At 38.6% G+C, this 22,000-nt stretch overlaps 1 protein-coding gene across 2 annotated transcripts in view; it reads right to left on the bottom strand.

Annotated features, from left to right (window-relative positions):
• Positions 1-22,000, bottom strand: part of IMPG1 (interphotoreceptor matrix proteoglycan 1) — a 146,052-nt gene that overhangs the window by 28,825 nt on the left and 95,227 nt on the right. For both annotated transcript variants that reach the window (XM_001113655.5, XM_015136808.3), the window contains one exon: positions 1,529-2,061. In XM_001113655.5, coding sequence (XP_001113655.3) covers positions 1,529-2,061 — 533 coding nt within the window. The remainder of the gene's footprint in view (positions 1-1,528; positions 2,062-22,000) is intronic.

Raw genomic sequence — 22,000 nt, 5'->3', positions numbered from 1 at the left:
CTTGTATTGAATCAAAGTTACTATATCCTTACCTCTTCATTATGGCAGCTTAGCGTGAACCCTAATTAACATACCACGGTTAGTTTGTCAGAGGCATGTGAACCAGAACAACTCCATCTTGAATAGGAGCTGGGTAAAATGAGGCTGAAACCCACTGGGCTGCATTCCCAGACAGTGAAGGCATTCTAAGTCACAGCATGAGAGAGGAGGTCAGCACAAGACACAGGTCATGAAGACCTTGCTGATAAAACAGGTTGCAGTAAAGAAGCTGGCTAAATCCTACCAAAACCAAGATGGCCACGAGAGTGACCTCTGGTCACTACTGCACTCCCATCAGCACCATGACAGTTTACAAATGCCATGGCAATGTCAGGAAGTTACACTATATGGTCTAAAAAGGGGAGGCATGAATAATCCACCATTTGTTTAGCATAGCATCAAGAAATGACCATAAAAATGGGCAACCAGCAGCCCTCAGGGCTGCTCTGTCTGTGGAGTAGCCATTTTTTTATTCCTTTACTTTCTTAATAAACTTGCTTTCATTTTGTACTGTGGACTTGCCCTGAACTCTTTCTTATGCGAGATCCAAGAACCCTCTCTTGGGGTCTGGATTAGGACCCTTTTCTGCAACAGGTTCTCTGGGACTCTGTTGCCTCAGACTCTCCCAGTATCTACTCACCTCATTATAAATGGTGTGGGGTGGGGAGATGGCACAGATAAAATCTTACTTTAAAGCAAATGTTCACTTGAGAAATTGGGTGTCATGTGGATTTTAATCTGTGTAATGATTTAACTTATATGAAGCATACAAATTTTTTACTATTGTCAGACAATCTGCAATCTGTGTGATATGCATTGTATAATTTATTTTAATTAGCCATGAATGTGTAGAGATATTACATAGTTCAACATTTCTTATGGTATATGTATTTCTCATTGTACATGTAGAAACAAAATAAACGTGAGTTTGGGAGTATCTTATTTTCAGAGATATATGTCATAATAATCATCTTTTCACTTTCTTTATTAGGGACTAGGAATGATAAGCCATTTAGTCATTTTTTAGGTTAACAAGAACTTGAGGGGAACTAAGAAAGGAACCCTTACTCCTGAACTCTCAGCCTCATCTGTGCTGGACAATTCTAGCTTTGTACCCTTCCATGAGATTGACACAATTTAGAAAATGTTCACTCTCACTATTTTTAGATTCCGCATTCAGTGCTTGAGTGTTATGTATTATTCCTGGATTAACTAAGTTAGGAAGAATTATAATGAAAAGAGTTTAAGAATAAATTTATTCCCACAAGGTTGGGTGGCGGTGTCTTCTCATTTGTCTATCACAGAACTCACTTCCCCAACTGGATCCAAATTCATCTCAAAATTCTAGTTGAATGTCTTCAGCAACAGCTGTCTTAGTGATTTGTTTCTACTAACCCTCATTGCTCAAGACAGCTAATGATTATATTATAAAATAACAACAAGGAAAGAAGAGACAGAGAATTGAGAATCGTGAGCAGTGCCCACTCACCAGCTGTGTGAATTGTTGCTCCAGAGCTCGGTACTCCAGAGAGCTCTTGTTGAACAGGTCGTTGGAGAAGGCCATGTTAGCAACACGCAGACTGAAGAACACTACCAGCTCTCGGCCCTTGGGGGCAATGGTCATAGAACTAGTGGTGATATACTGTAAAGCTGAGACAGGAGTGGTGTCCTCCAAGAAATGATCCGGGACAGAAACATATTCGCTGAGTTCTGCTACCTCAGATGGGGCAGGAGTCTCAGACAGATCCATTTCATCTAGGTCTCTGACAATATCTTCGCCTCCTGCAGTTGACCTGCTGTCATCTGAAGATGCAGGTGGATGTGAAATTCCCAGAGTCAGTTGGCTGATTGCAGAATAATCACTGGTGGGGATGGTGAGCCCTGGTACTAGCACTGTCTGGTCAATGGCCATTATATCTGTGGTGCCTTGATCAGTCAGAGAGATGATACTTGATGCCGTAAAGAAAGGTGGAGTTTCTGATAGGGAGGTAGAGGCCATAGCAGGGGGAGACCAAGAAATGTCTGTGGAGGAAGTACAATTTCGTTATTGAAATCAATTTCATTATGTCCAAGTATTCCCTAAAGAATGGAAAATGAAAAAAAGAAAATTCAAAATTAAGCTTAACTTAAGAAAATACATAGCATTTGCATAGATCATTTCAATAGTCATTTTTTTAAAAGAAGATAAATTGGAACAGAAAGGGCAGGCAGCCCTTTGTCCCAGCCTAGGGAGACAAACAGTGGATCCCTGCACCCATTTTATTCAGGCCCAACAGTTCTTGATATATGAGACTAAAAGAGCGCCAGTTAACTAGAATTTCTGGAATTACTGCCTAGCCAGACACGATACACCTGGGAATCAAGTAGTAGAAACTGACTGAGTCACCAATTGGTGCCAAACTGCCGCTGGCATTGGAACAGATTTAGATCCCTCATCCCCATATAGAACTCCCAGACAACTAGGTGTGCAGTTTTGGCCCAGAAATTTTAATCATTTTCCAATAATGCAAGCCTGCATTTTATGCAGTTGGATTTTTTTGGTTACTAAAATGATGTTTTGGTATTTTTACCACTTAAAATTTAAATTATGCTTTTCCAAAATTGAGTAATCTAATTGAATAGCTTGTCAATTTGCAAAATGATACTGGGAGTATAAAGGTGTTGGTGAACATATAATTTGAATGTTACATTGACCATAAAATTTGCTATTTATTAATATTTAAAACCTCTCAATTAGCTGGGTATAGTAGTACACGCCTGTAATTCCAGCTACTCAGGTGACTGAGGCCTGAGAATCTCTTAAACTTGGGAGGCAGAGGTAGCAGTGAGCCAAGATCATGCCACTGCATTCCAGCCTGGGTGACAGAGTGAGACTCTGTCTTAAAATAATAATAATAATAAAACAAAGTAAAAAACCTTTGCCACAGTTGCATTATTATACTCTGACAATTTCTATCACCATTTTGCATTGCTATCTTGGGTAAGTACACATTGAACTACCAAAGTCTATCCCTTTTTTTGGTACAAAATGAAAATAAATATTTCTAAACTAAGAAAGTGGTGGAAACTTTCAGATAAACAGATTGTTGAATTATTAAAATATTCCATTAAACCTAAATCCAGAGCCACTGATGATATTTAAGACATTAAGTGATAAAAACAGGGAGCTTTTTGTGATTTCTTCAGTGGCCTGTTGGCAAATATGCAGGAAAACTCTATTGAAATCCAAATGCTAAGCATGATAAATGGACTGTCTGGATGCAGATATAATCTTTGGGCTCTCAGTCAGCTAATTTACTACAGTGAAATTACCAAAACTGAAACTCCAAGTGATAAACAGCTCTGAAAGTTGGAATCATATTAGTTTTATTACTTTCTTAAAATAAAACCTGTCTGTTGGTGAGTTATGCCAGCTTTTAGAGAAGCACCCTCTTTTCTCTCACCTGGGGAGGGTACCTGCGTGCGTCTACTCATAATTCACTCAATTGTGAGAAATAATATTACCTAATATCTAAGATCTCTCTGGAGATACACTTAAAGTTTTGTTAAAATCTCCATTGCTATGGGCTGAATGTTTCTGTCCATGCAAAACTTGTGCGTTCAGGCTCCAATCCCCAGTGTGATGATATTTGGACATGGATCTTTGGGAGGTAATTAGGTCATGAGGGTGGAGTCCTCATAAATGGAATTAGTGGCCTTGTAAGAAGAGACTCAAGAGAGGTGATCTCTCTTTCTGCCATGTGAGAATATAGCAAGAAAGTAACAAACTCCAAACTAGGAGGAGAGCCCTTGTCAGGAATAAAATCTGCAAACACGTTGATCTGCCATTTCCTGGTCATCAGAACCGTGAGAAATAAATTTCTATTGTTTAAGACACCCACTCTATGATATTTCATTATGGAAGTCTGAATAGACTAAGATACCCACAAACAGATCTGGGATGATAAATTGAAAGGATTTGATTTGACTTTTTTTGTGCCATGGGAAATGCATTTGAATCTGTGTTCCTATGATGTGATCTCTGCTCCTGCAGGTGATGAGTTGGCAAGAAGCACAATGATAGATGTCTGCATTTTGCTCTTTTGCCAGCATTTCATTACTCACCTCTTTCTTACTACATAGACTTTAACCTGCTTAAAATAGGTTTCTGCATTATGTCATCAATCAACAAAAATAAATTTCTGGCCATTTCCCTTTGTGACATCTTTTTTTTTTGTACTTTAAGTTTGAGGATACATGTGCAGAACACGTAGGTGTGTTACATAGGTATATACATGCCATGGTGGTTTGCTGCACCTATCAACACGTCATCTACATTAGGTATTTCTCCTAATGGTATCCCTCCTCTAGCCCCCCACCCCGTGACAAGCCCTGGTGTGTGATGTTCCCATCCCTATGTCCATGTGTTCTCATTGTTCATCTCCCACTTATGAGTGAGAACATGTTTGGTTTTCTGTTCTTGTGTTAGTTTGCTGAGAATGATGATTTCCAGCTTCATCCATGTCCCTACAAAGGACATGAACTCATCCTTTGTTATGGCTGCATAGTATTCCATGGTACATATGTGCCACATTTTCTTTATCCAGTCTATCACTGATGGGCATTTCGGTTGGTTCCAAATATTTGCTATTGTGAACACTGCCACAATAAACATACGTGTGCATGTGTCTTTATAGTAGAATAATTTATAATCCTTTAGGTATATACCCAGTAATGGGATTGCTGGGTCAAATGGCATTTCTGATTCTAGATCCTTGAGGAACTGCCAAACTGTCTTCCACAATGTTGAACTAATTGACACTCCCACCAATAGTGTAAAAGCGTTCCTATTTCTCCACATCCTCTCCAGCATCTGTTGTTTTCTGACTTTTTAATGATCATCGTTCTAACTGGCATGAGATGGTATCTCACTGTGGTTTTGATTTGCATTTTTCTAATGACCAGTGATGATGAACTCTTTTTCATATGTTTGTTGGCTGCATAAATGTCTCCTTTTGAGAAGTGTCTGTTCACATCCTTTGCCCACTTTTTGATGGGGCTGTTTGTTTTTTCCTTGTAAATTTAAGTTTCTTGTAGATTCTTGATATTAGTCCTTTTTCAGGTGGATAGATTGCCAAAATTTTTTCCCATTCTATAGGTTGCCTGTTCACTCTGCTGATAGTTTCTTTTGCTGTGCAGAAGCTCCTTAGTTTAATTAGATCCCATTTGTCAATTTTGGCTTTTGTTGCAATTGCTTTTGGTAATTTAGTCATGAAGTCTTTGCCCATGCCTATGTCCTGAATGGTACTGCCTAGGTTTTCTTCTAGGGTTTTTATGGTTTTAGTTCTTACACTTAAGTCTGTAATCCATTGTGTGTTAATTTTTGTATAAGGTATAAGAAAGGAGTCCAGTTTCAGTTTTCTGCATATGGCTAACCAGTTTTCCCAACAGCATTTATTAAACAGGGAATCATTTCCCCATTTCTTGCTTTTGTCAAGTTTGTCAAAGATCAAAGGGTTGTAGATGTGTGGCATTATTTCTGAGGCCTCTGCTCTGTTCCATTGGTCCATATATCTGTTTTGGTACCAGTACCATGCTGTTTTTGTTACTGTAGGCTTGTAGTATAGTTTGAAGTCAGGTAGCATGATGCTTCCAGCTTTGTTCTTTTTGCTTAAGATTGTCTTGGCCATACAGGCTTTTTCGGTTCCATATGAAATTTAAAGTAGTTTTTTCTAATTCTGTGAAGAAAGTCAAGGGTAGCTTGATGGGGATAGCATTTAATCTACAAATTACTTTGGGCAGTATGGCCATTTTCATGATATTGATTCTTCCTATCCATGAGAATGGAATGTTTTTCCATTTGTTTGTATCCTCTCTTATTTCCTTGACCAGTGGTTTATAGTTCACTTTAAAGAGGTCCTCCACATCCTTTGTAAATTGTATGCCTAGGTATTTTATTCTCTTTGTAGCAGTTGTGAATGCGAGTTCTCTCATGATTTGGCTCTCTGTCGTCTATTATTGGTGTATAGGAATGCTTGTGATTTTTGCACATTGGTTTTGTATCCTGACACTTATCAGCTTAAGGAGATTTTGGGCTGGGATGATGGGATTTTCTAAATATATAATCATGTTATCTGCAAACAGAGACAATTTGACTTCCTCTCTTCCTATTTGAATACCTTTATTTTTTTCTCTTGCCTGATTGCCCTGGCCAGAACTTCCAACACTGTGTTGAATAGGAATGGTGAGAGAAGGCATCCTTATCTTGTGCCAGTTTTCAAAGGGAAATCTTCCATCTTTTGCCTATTCAGTATTACATTGGCTGTGGGTTTGTCATTAATAGCTCTTATTATTTTGAGATAGGTTCCATTAATACCTAGTTTATTGAGAGTTTTTAGCATGAATGGATGTTGAATTTTATAGGAGGCATTTTCTGCATCTATTGAGATAATCATGTAGCTTTTGTCATTGGTTCTGTTTATGTGATGGATTACATTTATTGATTTATGTATGCTGAATCAGCCTTGCATCCCAGGGATGAAGTCGTCTTGATCATGGTGGATGAGCTTTTTGATGTGCTGCTGGATTCAGTTAGCCAGTATTTTATTGAGGATTTTTGCATCAATGTTCATCAGGGATATTGGCCTAAAATTTTTTTGTGTGTGTCTCTGCCAGGTTTTGGTACCAGGATGATGCTGGCCTCATAAAATGAATTAGGGAGGATCCCCTCTTTTTCTATTGTTTGGAATAGTTTCAGAAGGAATAGTACCAACTCCTCTTTGTACCTCTGGTAGAATTTGGTTGTGAATCCATCCAAATTTTTTTTGGTTGGTAAGATATTAATTACTGCCTCAATTTCAGAACTTGTTATTTGTCTATTAAAGGATTCTACTTCTTCCTGGTTTAGTCTTGGGAGGGTGTATGTGTCCAGGAATTTATCCATTTTGTCTAGATTTTCTAGTTTATTTGCATAGAGGTGTTTACAGTATTCTCTGATGGTAGTTTGTATTTCTGTGGGATCATTGATGATATCCCCTTTAGCATTTTTTACTGTGTCTATTTGATTTCTTCTCTCTTTTCTTCTTTAGTAGTCTGGTTAGTGTCTTTAGTAGTCTGGTTAGTGGTCTATCTTGTTAATCTTTTCAAAAAACCAGCTCCTGTATTCATTGATTTTTTGAAGTGTTTTTCATGTCTCTAGCTTCTTCAGTCCTGCTCTGATTTTAGTTATTTCTTGTTTTCTGCTAGCTTTTGATTTTGTTTGCTCTTGCTTCTCTATTTCTTCTAATTGTGATGCTAGGGTGTCAATTTTAGATCTTTCCCACTTTCCTTGGTGGGCATTTAGTGGTATAAATTACCCCGTAAACATTGCTTTACCTACGTCCCAGAGACTCTGGTATATTGTGTGTTTGTTCTCATTGGTTTCAAAGAACTTATTTATTTCTGCTTTAATTTTGTTATTTACCTAGTAGTCATTCAAGGAGCAGGTTGTGCAGTTTCCATGTAGTTGTATCATTTTGAGTGAGTTTCTTTTTCTTTTTTCTTTCTTTCTTTTATTTTTTTGAGATGGAGTCTTACTTTGTAATCCAGGCTGGAGTGCAGTGGCATGATCTTGGCTCACTGCAACCTCTGCCTCCCAGGTTCAAGCAATTCTTCTGCCTCAGACTCCTGAGTAGCTGAGATTACAGGAGTCGGCCACCATGCGCCGCAAATTTTTATATTTTTAGTAGAAATGGGGTTTCACCATCTTGGCCAGACTGGTCTTGAATTCCTGACCTCGTGATCCACTTGCCTTGGTCTCCCAAAGTGCTAGGATTACAGGCATGAGTCACTGTAATCCTGAGTTCTAAGTTGATTGTGTTGTGGTCTCAGAGACTGTTTGTTATTATTTCCGTTCTTTTGCATTTGCTGATGAGTGTTTTACTTCCAATTATGTGTTCAGTTTTAGAATAAGTGCCACGTGGTGCTGAGAAGAATGTATATTCTGTTGATTTGGGGTGGAGAGTTCTGTAGATGTCTATTAGGTTCGTTTGACCCAGAGCTGAGTTCAAGTCCTGAATATCCTTGTTAATTTTCTGTCTTGTTGATCCGGCTAATATTGACATTAGGGTGTTAAGTCTCCCATTATTATTGTGTGGGAGTCTAAGTCTCTTTGTTCTATAAATTTGGTTGAATTTACTCTAAGAACCTGCTCTATAAATTTGGTTGCTCCTGTATTGGGTGCATATATATTTAGGATAGTTAGCTCTTCTTGTTGCATTGATCCCTTTACCATTAAGTAATGCCCTTCTTTGTCTTTTTTTGATATTTGTTGGTTTAAAGTCTGTTTTATCAGCAACTAGAATTGCAACCTCTGCTTTTTTTTTTTGCTTTCCATTTCCTTGGTAAATATTCCCGCATCCCTTTATTTTGAGCCTATGTGTGTCTTTGCACGTGAATTGGGTCTCCTGAATACAGCATACCAGTGGGTCTTGACTCTATCCAATTTGTCAGTCTGTGTCTTTTAATTGGGGCATTTAGCCTGGTTACATTTAAGGTTAATATGGGTATGTGTGAATTTGATCCTGTCATTATGATGTTAGCTGGTGATTTTGCCCCATTAGTTGATGCAGTTTCTTCATACTGTCGATGGTCTTTACAATTTGGTATGTTTTTGCAGTGGCTGATACTGATTGTTCTTTTCATATTTAGTGCTTCCTTCAGGAGCTTTTGTAAGGAGGCCTGGTGGTGACAAAATCTCTCAACATTTGCTTGCCTGTAAAGAATTTTATTTCTCCTTTGCTTCTGAAGCTTAGTTTGGCTGGATATGAAATTCTGGTTGAAAATTCTTTTAAGAATGTTGAATATTGGCACCCACTCTCTTCTGTCTTGTAAGGTTTCTGCAGAGAGACCTGCTGTCAATCTGATGGGCTTCCCTTTGTGGATAACCCGACCTTTCTCTCTGGCTGCCTTTAACATTTTTCCCTTCATTTCAACTTTGGTGAATCTGATGATTATGTGTCTTGGGGTTGCTTTTCTCAAGAAGTATCTTTGTGGTGTTCTCTATGTTTCCTGAATTTGAATGTTGGCCTGTCTTGCTGGGTTGGGGAAGTTCTCCTGGATAATATCCTGAAGAGTGTTTTCCAACTTGGTTCCATTCTCCCCCCCACGTCAATTCCAGGTACACCAATCAAATGTAGGTTTTGTCTTTTCACATAGTCCCATATTTCTTGGGACTACGTTCGTTCCTTTTCATTCTTTTTTCTCTAATCTTTTATTTCATTGAGTTGATCTTCAATCTCTGACATCCTTTCTTCCACTTGATTGATTTGCCCATTGATACTTGTGTACGCCTCACGAGGTTTTCGTGCTGTGTTTTTCAGCTCCATCAGGTTATTTATGTTCTTCTCTGAACTGGTTATTCTAGTTAGCAATTCCTCTAACCTTTTTTCAAGGTTCTTAGCTTCCTTGCATTGGGTTAGAACATGCTCCTTTAGCTCGGAGGAGTTTGTTATAGCCCACCTTCTGAAGACTACTTGTGTCAATTTGTCAAACTCATTCTCCATCCAGTTTTGTTTTCTTGGTGATGACGAGTTGTGATCCTTTGGAAGAGAACAGGTGTTCTGATTTTTGGAATTTTCAGCCTTTTGCACTGGTTTTTCCTCATCTTCATGGATTTATCTACCTTTGGTCTTTGATGCTGGTGACATTCGGATGGAGTTTTTGTGTGGATGTCCTTTTTGTTGTTGTTGATGCTATTCCTTTCTATTTGTTAGTTTTCCTTCTAACAATCAGGCCCCTCTGCTGCAGGTCTGCTGGAGTTTGCTGGAGGTCCACTGCAGACCCTGTTTGCCTGGGTATTACCAGTGCAGGCTCCAGAACATAAAAGATTGCTGCCTATTTCTTCCTCTGGAAGCTCCGTCCCAGAGGGGCACTTGCCAGATGCCAGCCAGAGCTCTCCTGTATGAGTTGTCTGTCGAACCCTGCTGGGAGGTGTCTCCGTCAGGAGGCACGGGGATCAGGGACCCACTTGAGGAGGCAGTCTGTTCCTTATCAGAGCTCGAGTGCTGTGCTGGGAGATCTGCTGCTCTCTTCAGAGCTGGCAGGAGAAACGTTTAAGTCTACTGAAGCTGCACCCACAGCTGCACCTTCCCCCAGGTGCTCTGTCCCAGCGAGATATGAGTTTGATCTATTAGCCCCTGACTGGGGCTGCTGCCTTTCTTTCAGAGATGCCCTGCCCAGAGACGAGGAATCTAGAGAGGCAATCTGGCTACAGCGACTTTGCCAAGCTGCAGTGTGCTTCACCCAGTTTGAACTTCTTGGTGGTTTTGTTTACACTGTGAGGGGAAAACTGCCTACTCATGCCTAAGTAATGGCGGACATCCCTCCCTGCACCAAACTTGAGCATCCCAGTTCAACTTCAGACTGCTGTGCTGGCAGCAAGAATTTCAAGCCAGTGGATCTTAGCTTGCTGGGCTCTGTGGGGGGTGGGATCTGTTGAGATAGACCTCTTGGTTCCAGGGCTTCAGCCCCTTTTCCAGGGGAGTGAATGATTCTGTCTCATTGATGTTCCAGGAGCCACTGTGGCATGAAAAACAAAGTCCTGCAGCTAGCTCAGTGTCTGCCCAAACGGCCACCCAGTTTTTTGCTTGAAACCCAGGGCCCTGGTGGTGTAGGCACCTGAGGGAATCTCCTGGTCTGCGGGTTGCAAAGACCATGGGAAAAGCATAGTATCTGGGCTGGAATGCACCATTCCTCACGGCAGAGTCCCTCGTGGTTTCCCTTGACTAGGGGTGGTAGTTGCCCAACTTCTTGTGTTCCTGGGTGAGGTGATGCCCCACCCCACCCTGCTTCAGCTCACCCTCTGTGGGCTGCACCCACTGTCTAACTAGTCCCAATGAGATGAGCTGGGTACCTCAATTGGAAATACAGAAATCACCAGCCTTCTGCATCAATCTTGCTGGGAGCTGCAGACTGGAGCTGTTACTATTAGGCCATCTTGCCGGCCAATAAAAAAGATGTTTTTTTGTGACATCTTAATATTAATCCCTCATATTCACAATAAACTTAAACAAGTTATTTCATCAATGGAACAATTTGCTATTTAATTATAGGGTTGCTTGATAAAATACAGGATGCTCATTGGAACATACTTTTACTGAAAATTATTATTTTTTATCTGAAATTTAAATTTAACTGGACATCTTGTATTTTTCTTTGCTGAGTCCAGCAACCCTATTTAAATGTGATTTTAAAAGACTCCTACTCTCCTTTTGTTTTGAGATTGAAGCTACTAAGGTTATAGTCAATTCCTTTGGAAAAAATATTATCCAAAGCTTATCACTATTTGTAAGTGTATTTTAAATAATCATGTTTTCATATAATTCATATGAAAAAATTAGACATAGTAGCGACACAGACCACTCCAACATTGTATTTTTGCACTACAATAGGAAAGTCAAACACTAAAAGCCGAGGCCATTCATTTCACTCTGAACTATGCAAAATGAAAAGATTTAAAATAACTGTTATGCTAGAGTGTGTGTTGGTCTGTGAAGGTATGGAGTGTGTTTACGTGTATGTGTATGTGTCAGGGGCAATATTTCTAAGTCCAGCTGCCAAATGTAGAGTATGTAGCTGTTGTGCTCACTTTCTAGGTAGGATGTCTGTCCAAAGGCAAGGCCACAAATGATATAGTCCAACCCAAAGTAGATGAACTGAGGTCCAGCTGAAGCCCAAAGTGCAGTACGCGGGTGGGAGATGCCAGAAGCCCCATCAGTAGCCAGAAGAAGACAAAGCAGAAGATGAACAGTGTGTGGGGAACAAGTACAGATGAAAGGCTATTTTAAATGCTGCTAGAAAGGGTCACATATATATGCTAAACCATAAGCATCAAGTGGTTGCTTATTCATGTCAAAAACTCTCAAAAGAAGAGATTCCATCCAACTCCTTTATATCTTTAAGGGGCATGACCAGCAAATTCTTAATTTTATGTCAAGCAAATCCATTCTTATTTATAATAACAAGAAAGTTATTATCTTCCTTTTTGGTATATTATAGAGATAGAAAATGTTAATTATCCATTCATTCAACAAATAGATATTGATAGCCTCGTATGTGCCAGGCATTATTCCAGGTGTTAAAATATATAAGTGAGCAAAGATAAAATTTCTGGCCCCAAAGAGCTTACTGTCTAGTGGAGGAGGACAAAAAACAAAACAACAAAACAATACCAAGAAAAATATATAGTACACCAGGTGGTGATAAGTGCTATGGAAATAAAATGAAGCAGAAAAGGCGATGGAAGTACAGGGTTTCCAGTTCTATACAGAGTTGTCATTGAGAATATAATATTTGAGAATAGACCTGGAGGAGATGAGTTAGCCATTCGGCAAATGCAAATGAGAAGGCCAAAAGAAGAAGGGTGTCTGTCATGCTCAGGGAGCAGCTAACTGGGAGAACAGCATGGCCACAATGCAATTCTATACTATCAATCAAGTGTCAGGGTGGCTAAAGGCATTTTCAAACACACAGTCTTAAAAATTCCTCCCAGGCACCTTTTCTTAGCGTGCGTTTACCTAAAATGAGGTAGTAAACCAAGAAAAAGAAAGAAATGGGATACTGAAAAAAGTTCAGGGAAAGGGAAATCTCCAGGAAGATGGTAAAGGGGCCTTTGAAATACCCAGTTACCCAGGTGTAAAAGGCAACCAGTAAAAAACTGGATTCATCTCAAGAGACAGGTACATTGAATGCATCTTTCACCAAGCCTTCTGCAATTGTACCAAGTTTTAAAAGATTTCTTTGCCCCCACCCCTTTTTTTTTGAGACAGCTTCGTACTTTGTCACCCAGGCTGGAGTGCAGTAGCATAGCCATGGCTCACTGCAGCCTCAAACTCCCTGTCTCAAGCAATCCTTGCACTTCATCCTCTTGAGTAGCTGGGACCATGTGCATGCACCACCACACCCAGCAATTTTTAATTTTTTTTTTTGTAGAAATGGGGGTCTCTCGATGCTACCCAGGCTGGTCTGAAACTCCTGGGCTCAAATGATCCTCCTGCCTCAGCCTCCCAAAGTGTTGGGAGAATAAACCCAGAGGGAGAAGGGATCAAGGAATCCAAACTGGAAAAAAGGCCAAGGAAAATCCAAGATAGCAAAATAGATAGCAAAGGGAAGACCCACACGACAGCAATTCAGAAGTCCTAGAGAGCAGCAGTCCAGAGAGAAAGAGGTGGTATACTAAAATTGCAATGGAAAGTTTGAGAAGAACTAGTAATAAATACAAAGAAATATAAGTGAACAATAATAATAAAAATAAATCGGCCTGGTGCAGTGACTCACGCCGGTAATCCCAGCACTATGGGAGGCAGAGGTAGGTGGATCATCTGAGGTCAGGAGTTTGAGACCAGCCTGGCCAACACGGTGAAACCCTGTCTCTACTAAAAATACAAAAATTAGCCAGGCGTGGTGGTGCGTGCCTGTAGTCCCAGCTATTTGTGAGGCTGAGGCAGGAGAATCACTTGAACCCGGGAGGTGGAGGCTGCAGTGAGCCAAGATTGCCCCACTGTACTCTAGCCTAGGCTACAGAGTGACTCTCTGTCTCCAGAAAAAAAAAAAAAATCAAAGAAAACATTAACTCTAGGAAAACAGAAAGGAAACACAGCAGACAGATCAGCTGAGAATATTTACTATAAATACTGAATACTAATTTAATAATATAATATCACTATATTGGAAAGGTTAAAGGGAGAAAGAGGGGATGGTATTGTAAGAAACTTAAATCTTTACCTACAATAATGGAATGTCAATAAATAATACTTGAAACGATGACCCAAAAATGTATATTATTTAAAAATATGGGGAAAAATAAATGCCAGACAAAACAGCTGAGTTAAAAGGTCCAGTTTTTGGTGAGTGTTACTGCACAGTAAAGAGGTGTGAGATAGTAAAATGCTGTATTTGTCAGAACACTTTAATGTGATTTGACTTTAAAAAATTAAACTTTTTATTTTGAGATAATTGTAGATTCAAATGCAGTTATAAGAAATAATACAGAGAGTAACATCCATGAAAATTGCAGAGTTAGAAGCTCCAAAAGTCTGTCCTTTCAAAAAAAAAGCTGGTGAAAAGTGTCAGAATTGACTTTTTCAGAAACCTGGAAACTAACCAAAAGCTTGCAGCAAACAAGGGAATGCTTAATTAAGAACAACAGCTGAATCTCAGTAAGAACAGTGAACTTTGTGGCATTCTTAACTTACCCTGTTCTTATCCCCCACTCCCCAGCTCAGTGATAGCCTTGAAAATAACAGCCCTCATTTCCAGTACCAGTGCCTCAGGGAGCAGAATGGACCTCATTGACAAAGAGTTTTAATTATTTGTTTTAACCTGACTCCCTGGAATACCAACTCAAAAGGCTTGCCTTTATTTTTCCTAACTAGGAACTCTCCCGATTCTAAAATGGTTACCTGGGGAAAGTTTGTCAAAAACACCTAGGCAAATGCACTAATTGCTACTGTGGGAGGCAATGGATAACAGCTGGGCACTCAATAGACTAAGCAAAAACTTGGGAGGAAAGGCTGGGGAATGAGATGCTTTGGGGAAAAAGCACTTTCAAAAGCTCTGACATATTTTTGGGAATCTAGAGGGCCACTTTAATGCCCAGGGCTGTATGCATGCTCAGTAAGGACCTGAGAATGCATATAGTTCTGGGCATTAAACTCTTATCTCTCTCTGACCTTCAGAGTTCTGCAAAAGCATGAAGAGAAGGCTAATAGGGAAGTGGCTGCTTTCTGGTTATGGGGTTTCTTTTGGAGACGATGAAACATTTCTGGAATTAGTGCTGAGGGGCTTCATAACATTGTAAACATACTAGAAACCACTGAATTGTCTACTTACAAGGATTAAAATGGTGAATTTTATGTTATGTGAATTTTATATCCATAAAGAAAAAATAGGCTAGGCACAGTGGCTCACACCTGTAATCCCAGCACTTTGGGAGGCAGAGGCAGTCGGATCATGAGGTCAGGAGTTCAAGACCAGCCTGGCTAATATGGTGAAACCCTGTCTCTAGTAAAAATACAAAGATTAGTCAGGTGTGGTGGCAGGCGCCTGTAATCCCAGCTACTCAGGAGGCTGAGGCATGAGAATTGCTTGAACCCGGGAGGCGGACGTTGCACTGAGCTGAGATGGTGCCACTGCACTCCAGTCTGGGTGACAGAGTGAGACTAGTCTCAAAGAAAAAAAAAAAAATGAAAAAATAATATAGACAGAACTTGCATACTCATTACCCCAATAACATCCTGCAAAACTATAGCATAATATCAAACAATGTTGACATTGATAATCTAGAGACAATTCCCATCATTACAAAGATTCCCTCATGTTGCCCTTTTGCAGTTACCCCCACTCTCCCACCCACACCCTTAACATCTGGCAACCACTAATATGTTTTCTATTTCTATAATTTTGTAATTTCAAGGATGTTATATAAATGGAAAATTACAGTATGTAACTTTTTGGGATTGACTTTTCTTACTCAGTATAACTCTGGAGATTCATCCAAATTCTGTGTATCAAGAATTTGTTCCTTTTTATTGCTGAGTAGTATTACATTATATAGATGTACCACAGATGGTTTAACCATTTACTCTTGAAGGACATCTGGTGTCTTTCTAGTTTTGGGTTATTATGAATAAAGCTGCTATAAATATGCATGTACAGGTTTTTATGTGAGCATACGTTTTCTTTCTCTATAATAAATGCTCAAGAGTGAAATAGCTTGCATGGTAGTTGTATGTTTAATTTTTGGAGAAATTGTCAAGCTATTTCACAGAAAGGCTGTACTGTTTTACATTTCCACCACCAGCAATGTACAAGTGATACAGATTCAAATGCATTTTCCAGCATTTGTTGTGACTTTTTTTTTTTTTTTTTAATTTTAGCTATTCTGATCAGTGTTAATGATATCTCATTGCGGTTTTAATTTGTACTTCCCTAATAAATAACCATCTGAACATCGTTTCATGTATAAGAGGTAAAATGTCCCTCCCTATTTGGTAAAATGTTGCTTCTTGTATTTTGCTCATATTCTATTGGAATTTTTAATTGTTATGAGAATTGTTTATATTTTCCACATAGTTGTTCTTTACCAGATACGTGTTTCAAAGATTTTCGCTAGTCTGTATCTTTTCTTCTCATCCTCGTAACAGCATCCTTTGCAGAGCCATTATTTATTCAAATACTTTGTTCCGTCTAGGATATACGAGACAAAAATAGAACTCAGTAAACTCACTTCATGTCATATTTTAGGTCCTAAGGTTCCTAGTTAGTCCGTCTTCTTCTCTTTACCTTTCAGAGCCTTCTCGTATTTGTTTTGTGTATAATATCAGGGTATTTAGATGCACTTAGCAGGAGGAAAAGTACATTCATTTCATCTTCCTGGGGGTGGAAATCTACTTAACTTTTAAAATGATGTCCTTATTTTATTAAAAAACGATTAAAAATATAGACTAAATATGTACTATTATTTGAATGTCCCCTCTAAGACTCATGTTGAAATTTAATTGTTATTGTGGCAGTATTTAGAGGTGATTAGGCCATGAGGACTCCGGTGTCATGAATGAATTAATGCCATGATCATGCAATCGGGTTGTTATAAAAGACACTTTGACCCTCTCTCGCTTTCTTGCTCTCACCCTCTCTTGCTCTTCTGCCTTCCACCATGAAATTATGCAGCCCAAAGGCCCTCACCAGATGCAGGACCCTCGACCTTGGACTTTCCAGCCTCCAGAACTGTAAGCAATACATTTATTTTCTTTATAAATTACCCAGTCTGTGGTATTTTGTGACAGTAACACAGAATGGAATAAAACTATTTGAAGAGACTCAGGTCAATACTGACAGGCTTTAAGAAATCATTAAAAATGATATGAAAAAGAACAAAGTTCAGAAACTGATCATAGAGGAGGGGATAAAATGTAGAAGAAAGACAAAAGAAATCCTACATTTATGTAATTTGTGTCCTTCAATAAGACAACAACATAACAAGTGAATTAGGAAAAGTCCTCAAACCTAGGACAGGAGAAAAATTTTTCTGATATGTTAAAACAAACAAGTCCGGGCATGGTGGCTCATGCTTGTAATCCCAGCATTTTGGGAGGCCGAGGTGGGCAGATCATTGAGGTCAGGAGTTTGAGACTAGCCTGGCCAACATGGTGAAACCCCATCTCTACTAAAAATACAAAAAATTAGCAGGGTGTGGTGGTGCATGCCTGTAATCCCAGCTATTTGGGAGGCTGAGGCAGGAGAATCACTTGAACCTGGGAGGTAGAGGTTGTAGTGAACTGAGATTATGCCATTGCACTCCAGCCTGGGTGACAAGAGCAAGACTTCTTATCAAAAAAAAAAAAAAAAAAAATTGAATGTAGAGGCCCAAACAATATCAAGAAATGATTCAAAGTGAAATTATCCATGGCAAGTTATCCCTTGCTATGGTCTGAATATTTGTATCCTCCCACAATGTATATGTTGAAATCCTAATCCCCAAGATTATGATTAAGAGTTTGGGCCTTTGGTGGGTTGGGGGTGAGAAGGGTGTGATTAGGATTAGCGTTCTTATAAAAGAGACTCCAGAGAGCTAGCTAGTCTCTTCCACCACAGGAGGGCACAGTAAAAAGGTGCCGTCTGTGAGGCTTGGGTCTTCAACAGACACCTCATCAGACACAATGTCAGCTCCTTGATTTTGGACTCCCATGCTTTCAGAACTGTGAGAAATAAACTTGTGTATAACCACCCAGTATAAGGTATTTAGTTACAGCAGCCCAAATGAACTAAGACACCCCTCAAGAAAGAAAAGTCTTGAATCTCAAGCATTGAAACAAAGCAAAGCTAAACAAAACAAAACAAAACAAAACGTGAGTATCTAGTTAGAAAAAGGAAGCCATATAGAAATTGCCAGAAAAATCATGCTAGTGTCATGTTTATTGCAGCTGATCACATAGCTGAAGACACGGGAGCAAAGTTGTAAGTGAAAGAAAGAGTGGTTCAAGAATTTGATATTTAGCCACATTGTCCTTCACATTTGGAAGTTACAGGTAGTAAGTAGTTGAGCCCTCAGGAGCTACGGAACCCATGAACCCTTTTTGAAATAATTGCCTGCTGGTATATTCCAGCGAACCAAAAGATAAATCAAACAGAACTCAGGAATGGAGACACTGTGGGGTAGAAGGTTTGAGGGTGAGACCTAATCTATTTAAATATGAAAATCTGTCCAAGAAGCTGTGGGAGTTGTAGAAGCAATTCTAAATTTGTAAACCTTGACAATGGTAAAATACAAACCTAATTACCAAAACTTGGAGAGTGGAGGAGTGAAGATGGGTAGGCTACCAGTGTTCTGATAATTTTATCTTTCATTGCATTACATTAAAACATTCTGTCTACTGTTAAAATGTGTGGTGTAAATAATAATTACACTAAATATTTCAGGTGGTTTTTCTTAACTGCTAGAGGTCTTTTAAGAATAAATACCTTATAATATAAGAAAATGCTTATCTGGAATTCAGCAATTTCTTTAGTGTAATTTCAGTTCCTTTTTTATTCTGTTAAAGTCAAGTGAAATTAAATTTAGTAAATTTTATTAGAATAGCAACATAGAAAATTTCTATTTTTGTAAAGGTACTTCTATCTATCCTTTTATCTCTTAAAATGCTAAATACCTCCATCTTTTTAGATTGTAAGATACCTAAAATGATAGATATCATTTTGTTATTTCTGAGTAGCAAAATTTTAGCCTTATTTTTTTACTTTCTCCATCATTTACAATTTTTCACTTTTAGGGAAAATAATACTAATTTTTTTAAAAAGGCTTATTATTTAGCCTCTCAATATATTTTTTCTTCACAGATATTATTTTTAGATTTTTTGTAAACTTTGACACTCCCATCCAAGTTTATTGCAGCATTATTTATTGCTTTCTTGCTCTCACCCTCTCTTTCTCTTCTGCCTTCCACTATGAGATGATGCAGCTCAAAGGCCCTCACCAGATACAGGACCCTCGACCTTGGACTTTCCGGTCTTCAGAACTGCAAGCAATACATTTATTTTCTTTATAAATTACCCAGTCTGTGATATGAAATCAAACCAAGTGTTCATCGATGAATGACTAAAGAAAATGTGGTATATATACATAATGGAATGCTTAAAAAAGAAGAAAATTCTGTTATTTTTGACAACATGAATGAACCATCAAGTGAATAAGCCAGGCATAGGAAGACAAATACTGCATGATCTCACTTATATGTGGAATCTATAAAAGTCAGATTCATGCAAGTAGATAGTAAAATGGTGATTACTAGGGGCCAGAGGCAGGGGCTGGGGTTTGGAGAGATGTGGGTCAAAGGATACAAAATTTCAGTTAGATAGGAGGAATAAGTTCAAGAGATCACCTGTATAACATGATGACTATAGTTAATAACAACGTATTATATTTTAAAAATTGCTGAGTGGAATTTGAATGCTCTCACCAGAAAAATGGTAAGTATGTGAGATAATGCATACATTATTAGCTTGAATGAGCCTTTCAAAACTTGAAATATGTGTACATATGTCAAAATATCATGTATGTGATAAACATATAATTTTTATTTGTTAATTAAAAATAGTTCTTTGAGGCTGAACACGGTAGCTCATGTCTGTAATCTTAGCACTTTTGGAGGCTGAGGTGGAATGATCACTTGAGGTGAGGAGTTTGAGACCAGCCTGGCCAACGTGGCGAAACCCCATCTCTACTAAAAATACAAAAGTAGCTGGGTGTGGTGGTGCACGCCTGTAGTCCCAGCTACTCAGGAAGTTGAGGCAGGAGAATTGCTGGAACTCGCGAGACAGAGGCTGCAGTGAGCCGAGATCACGCCATTGTACTCCAGCCTGGGTGACAGGGTGAGACTCCATCTCAAAAAATAAACAAACAAACAGCACAAATGCTTCTTGGTTACTGGGGAAAAATGTGAAATTTCAAACATATCTATATTCTAAGAAAAGGTCTTAGGCAGAACCACCATAGAAGAAAAATGTTTTACCACTATCTTATTATTATTATTAATACCATTAAAAAACATCTGGAGTAAAACTGAAACTGGTAATAAATTTAATTCCTAAGCCCTGGGAAACTACATTGTGTTTTCTTCTTATTTTAGTTAGATGTTTCTATGAAGTTACAGTCTTAAAATCCACTCTTAGAATCTTGGGAGGCAGAATTGAGGATGGGATAGAAGGATAGGATAATAAACTATTATTTATTTGGCACCTTTATGTTCTAGACACTGTGCAAAGGATATTTTTAAAAAATTCTCCATTTTCCCCAAGCCATTTTATAAACTCCTGATTGTATACTCTGCACTTACTACTTGATGTTAATTTTTGGATTCCTTGAAGTATCTTTTAATTATGCCTTTTCTAAGTGATTAAAATAGGTAATTAAGAGAGGCAGCCCAAGGCTACAAAGATGGGTGTTGCCTTGATCAGTGGTTATCATTAAAATGAAATACAAACTTCTTCTTCTTTCTTTTTTTAATATGCTGCATTTCCCTTCTTAAAGCACTAAAGGCACATTTTTCTAGTCTAATTTATTACACTTTCCCTTACTAAACAAACATGCTGAATCTGTGAAATCTTATTAGACTTAAACATTACTTCATATGACATAAAAACTAAAGAGCTCAGTCCCATATCATACCTTGTTACTTTCTGTCTTCATTTTGAAAAACATAATCACTAATTGCTTTCAGTTTAGAATCAGCCCCTATATGAAGAAAGTGTGAGTATGTATTTGGAAAAGAGTACATTTATGTCATTTCCTGGTTTCCTGGTGGCCTTAATAAAATTTGTAATTGCCTTCTCTGGAGAAATGAAAATTCTGGGATAAATGAAGTAATTGTGACATGGATTTGACATGCAATAATGTAATTTTTAATAGTATGACCAAAGTTCAATTCTGGATGGCATCTGAATTATTTATTCCAATACTATTGAAAAGGTTGTGTTTTTCCAGCTCTGATTTGCAAAGCAAAATAATCAACACATTCTTATATCTATTAATAACTTCATATGTACCTGAGATAATCATAAAGATTAAGGTTAAAAATAAAATACAAATTTGGGACAGTGCAAGACACTCTAACATAGCGTATAGTAGTCAGCTTCTAAGATGATCATTGGTGGTCCTTACTTCCTGTCATTCATGTCCCTGTATAGATCTTCCTTAATTGCCTATGGCTGACTTCCACAGAATGCTATGAAAGGGATGATATATGTTCCTGAAGCAAGGTCATAAAAGATATTACTTCAATCTATAACACCATAACATGTACATACTGTAGTGATTTCCCCATGTCCTTCAAAGGAATCTATGGTCGTTTATTTGAGGAACTATACCCCTAGGGAAAGGACTACTCTTTTAGAAGTTGCTGGATGCAGAGTTGGATATGTTACTGATAGAAAGGGCCCAGACACCCTCATGATCTTCCTATTAGAGTAAGAGGGTGTGGGGTCAGTTAAAGTTCTCTCTCTAGGTCTTGCAGTTCCACCTTGCTCTTTTGGATCAATTGTTCTAGTGGAAACCAGCTGGCATGTTGTAAGGACACCCAAGCAGCCACGTGAAGAGGCTGACAAGAGGAAGGACTGAGGCCTTCTTTTAATCAACTTGCCATCTATGTGAGTAAGTCATCTTGGAAGTGAATTCATCAGACCCTGTCAAGTCTAAAGAACACTGTAGCCTTCACTGACATGGTGACCGTAACCTCTTGAGAGACTCTAAGCCAGAACTCCCCAGCTAAGTCACGCCTAGATTTATGACTTACAGAAACTGGGAGATATAATAAATATTTATTCTTGCTTTAAGCTACCTAGTTTTGGGGTCATTTTATGTGTAGCAATAGATAACCAATACACATAGAAAACTCTTAAAGAGTTTCTGCTGCACATAAAATGACCCCAAAATGACCCCAAAAGACCTAAC

This window comes from Macaca mulatta, chromosome 4 (assembly GCF_049350105.2).
Source record: "Macaca mulatta isolate MMU2019108-1 chromosome 4, T2T-MMU8v2.0, whole genome shotgun sequence".
Classification (NCBI taxonomy): Eukaryota; Metazoa; Chordata; class Mammalia; order Primates; family Cercopithecidae; genus Macaca; species Macaca mulatta.
This window is presented reverse-complemented; position numbering and strand designations above follow the sequence as displayed.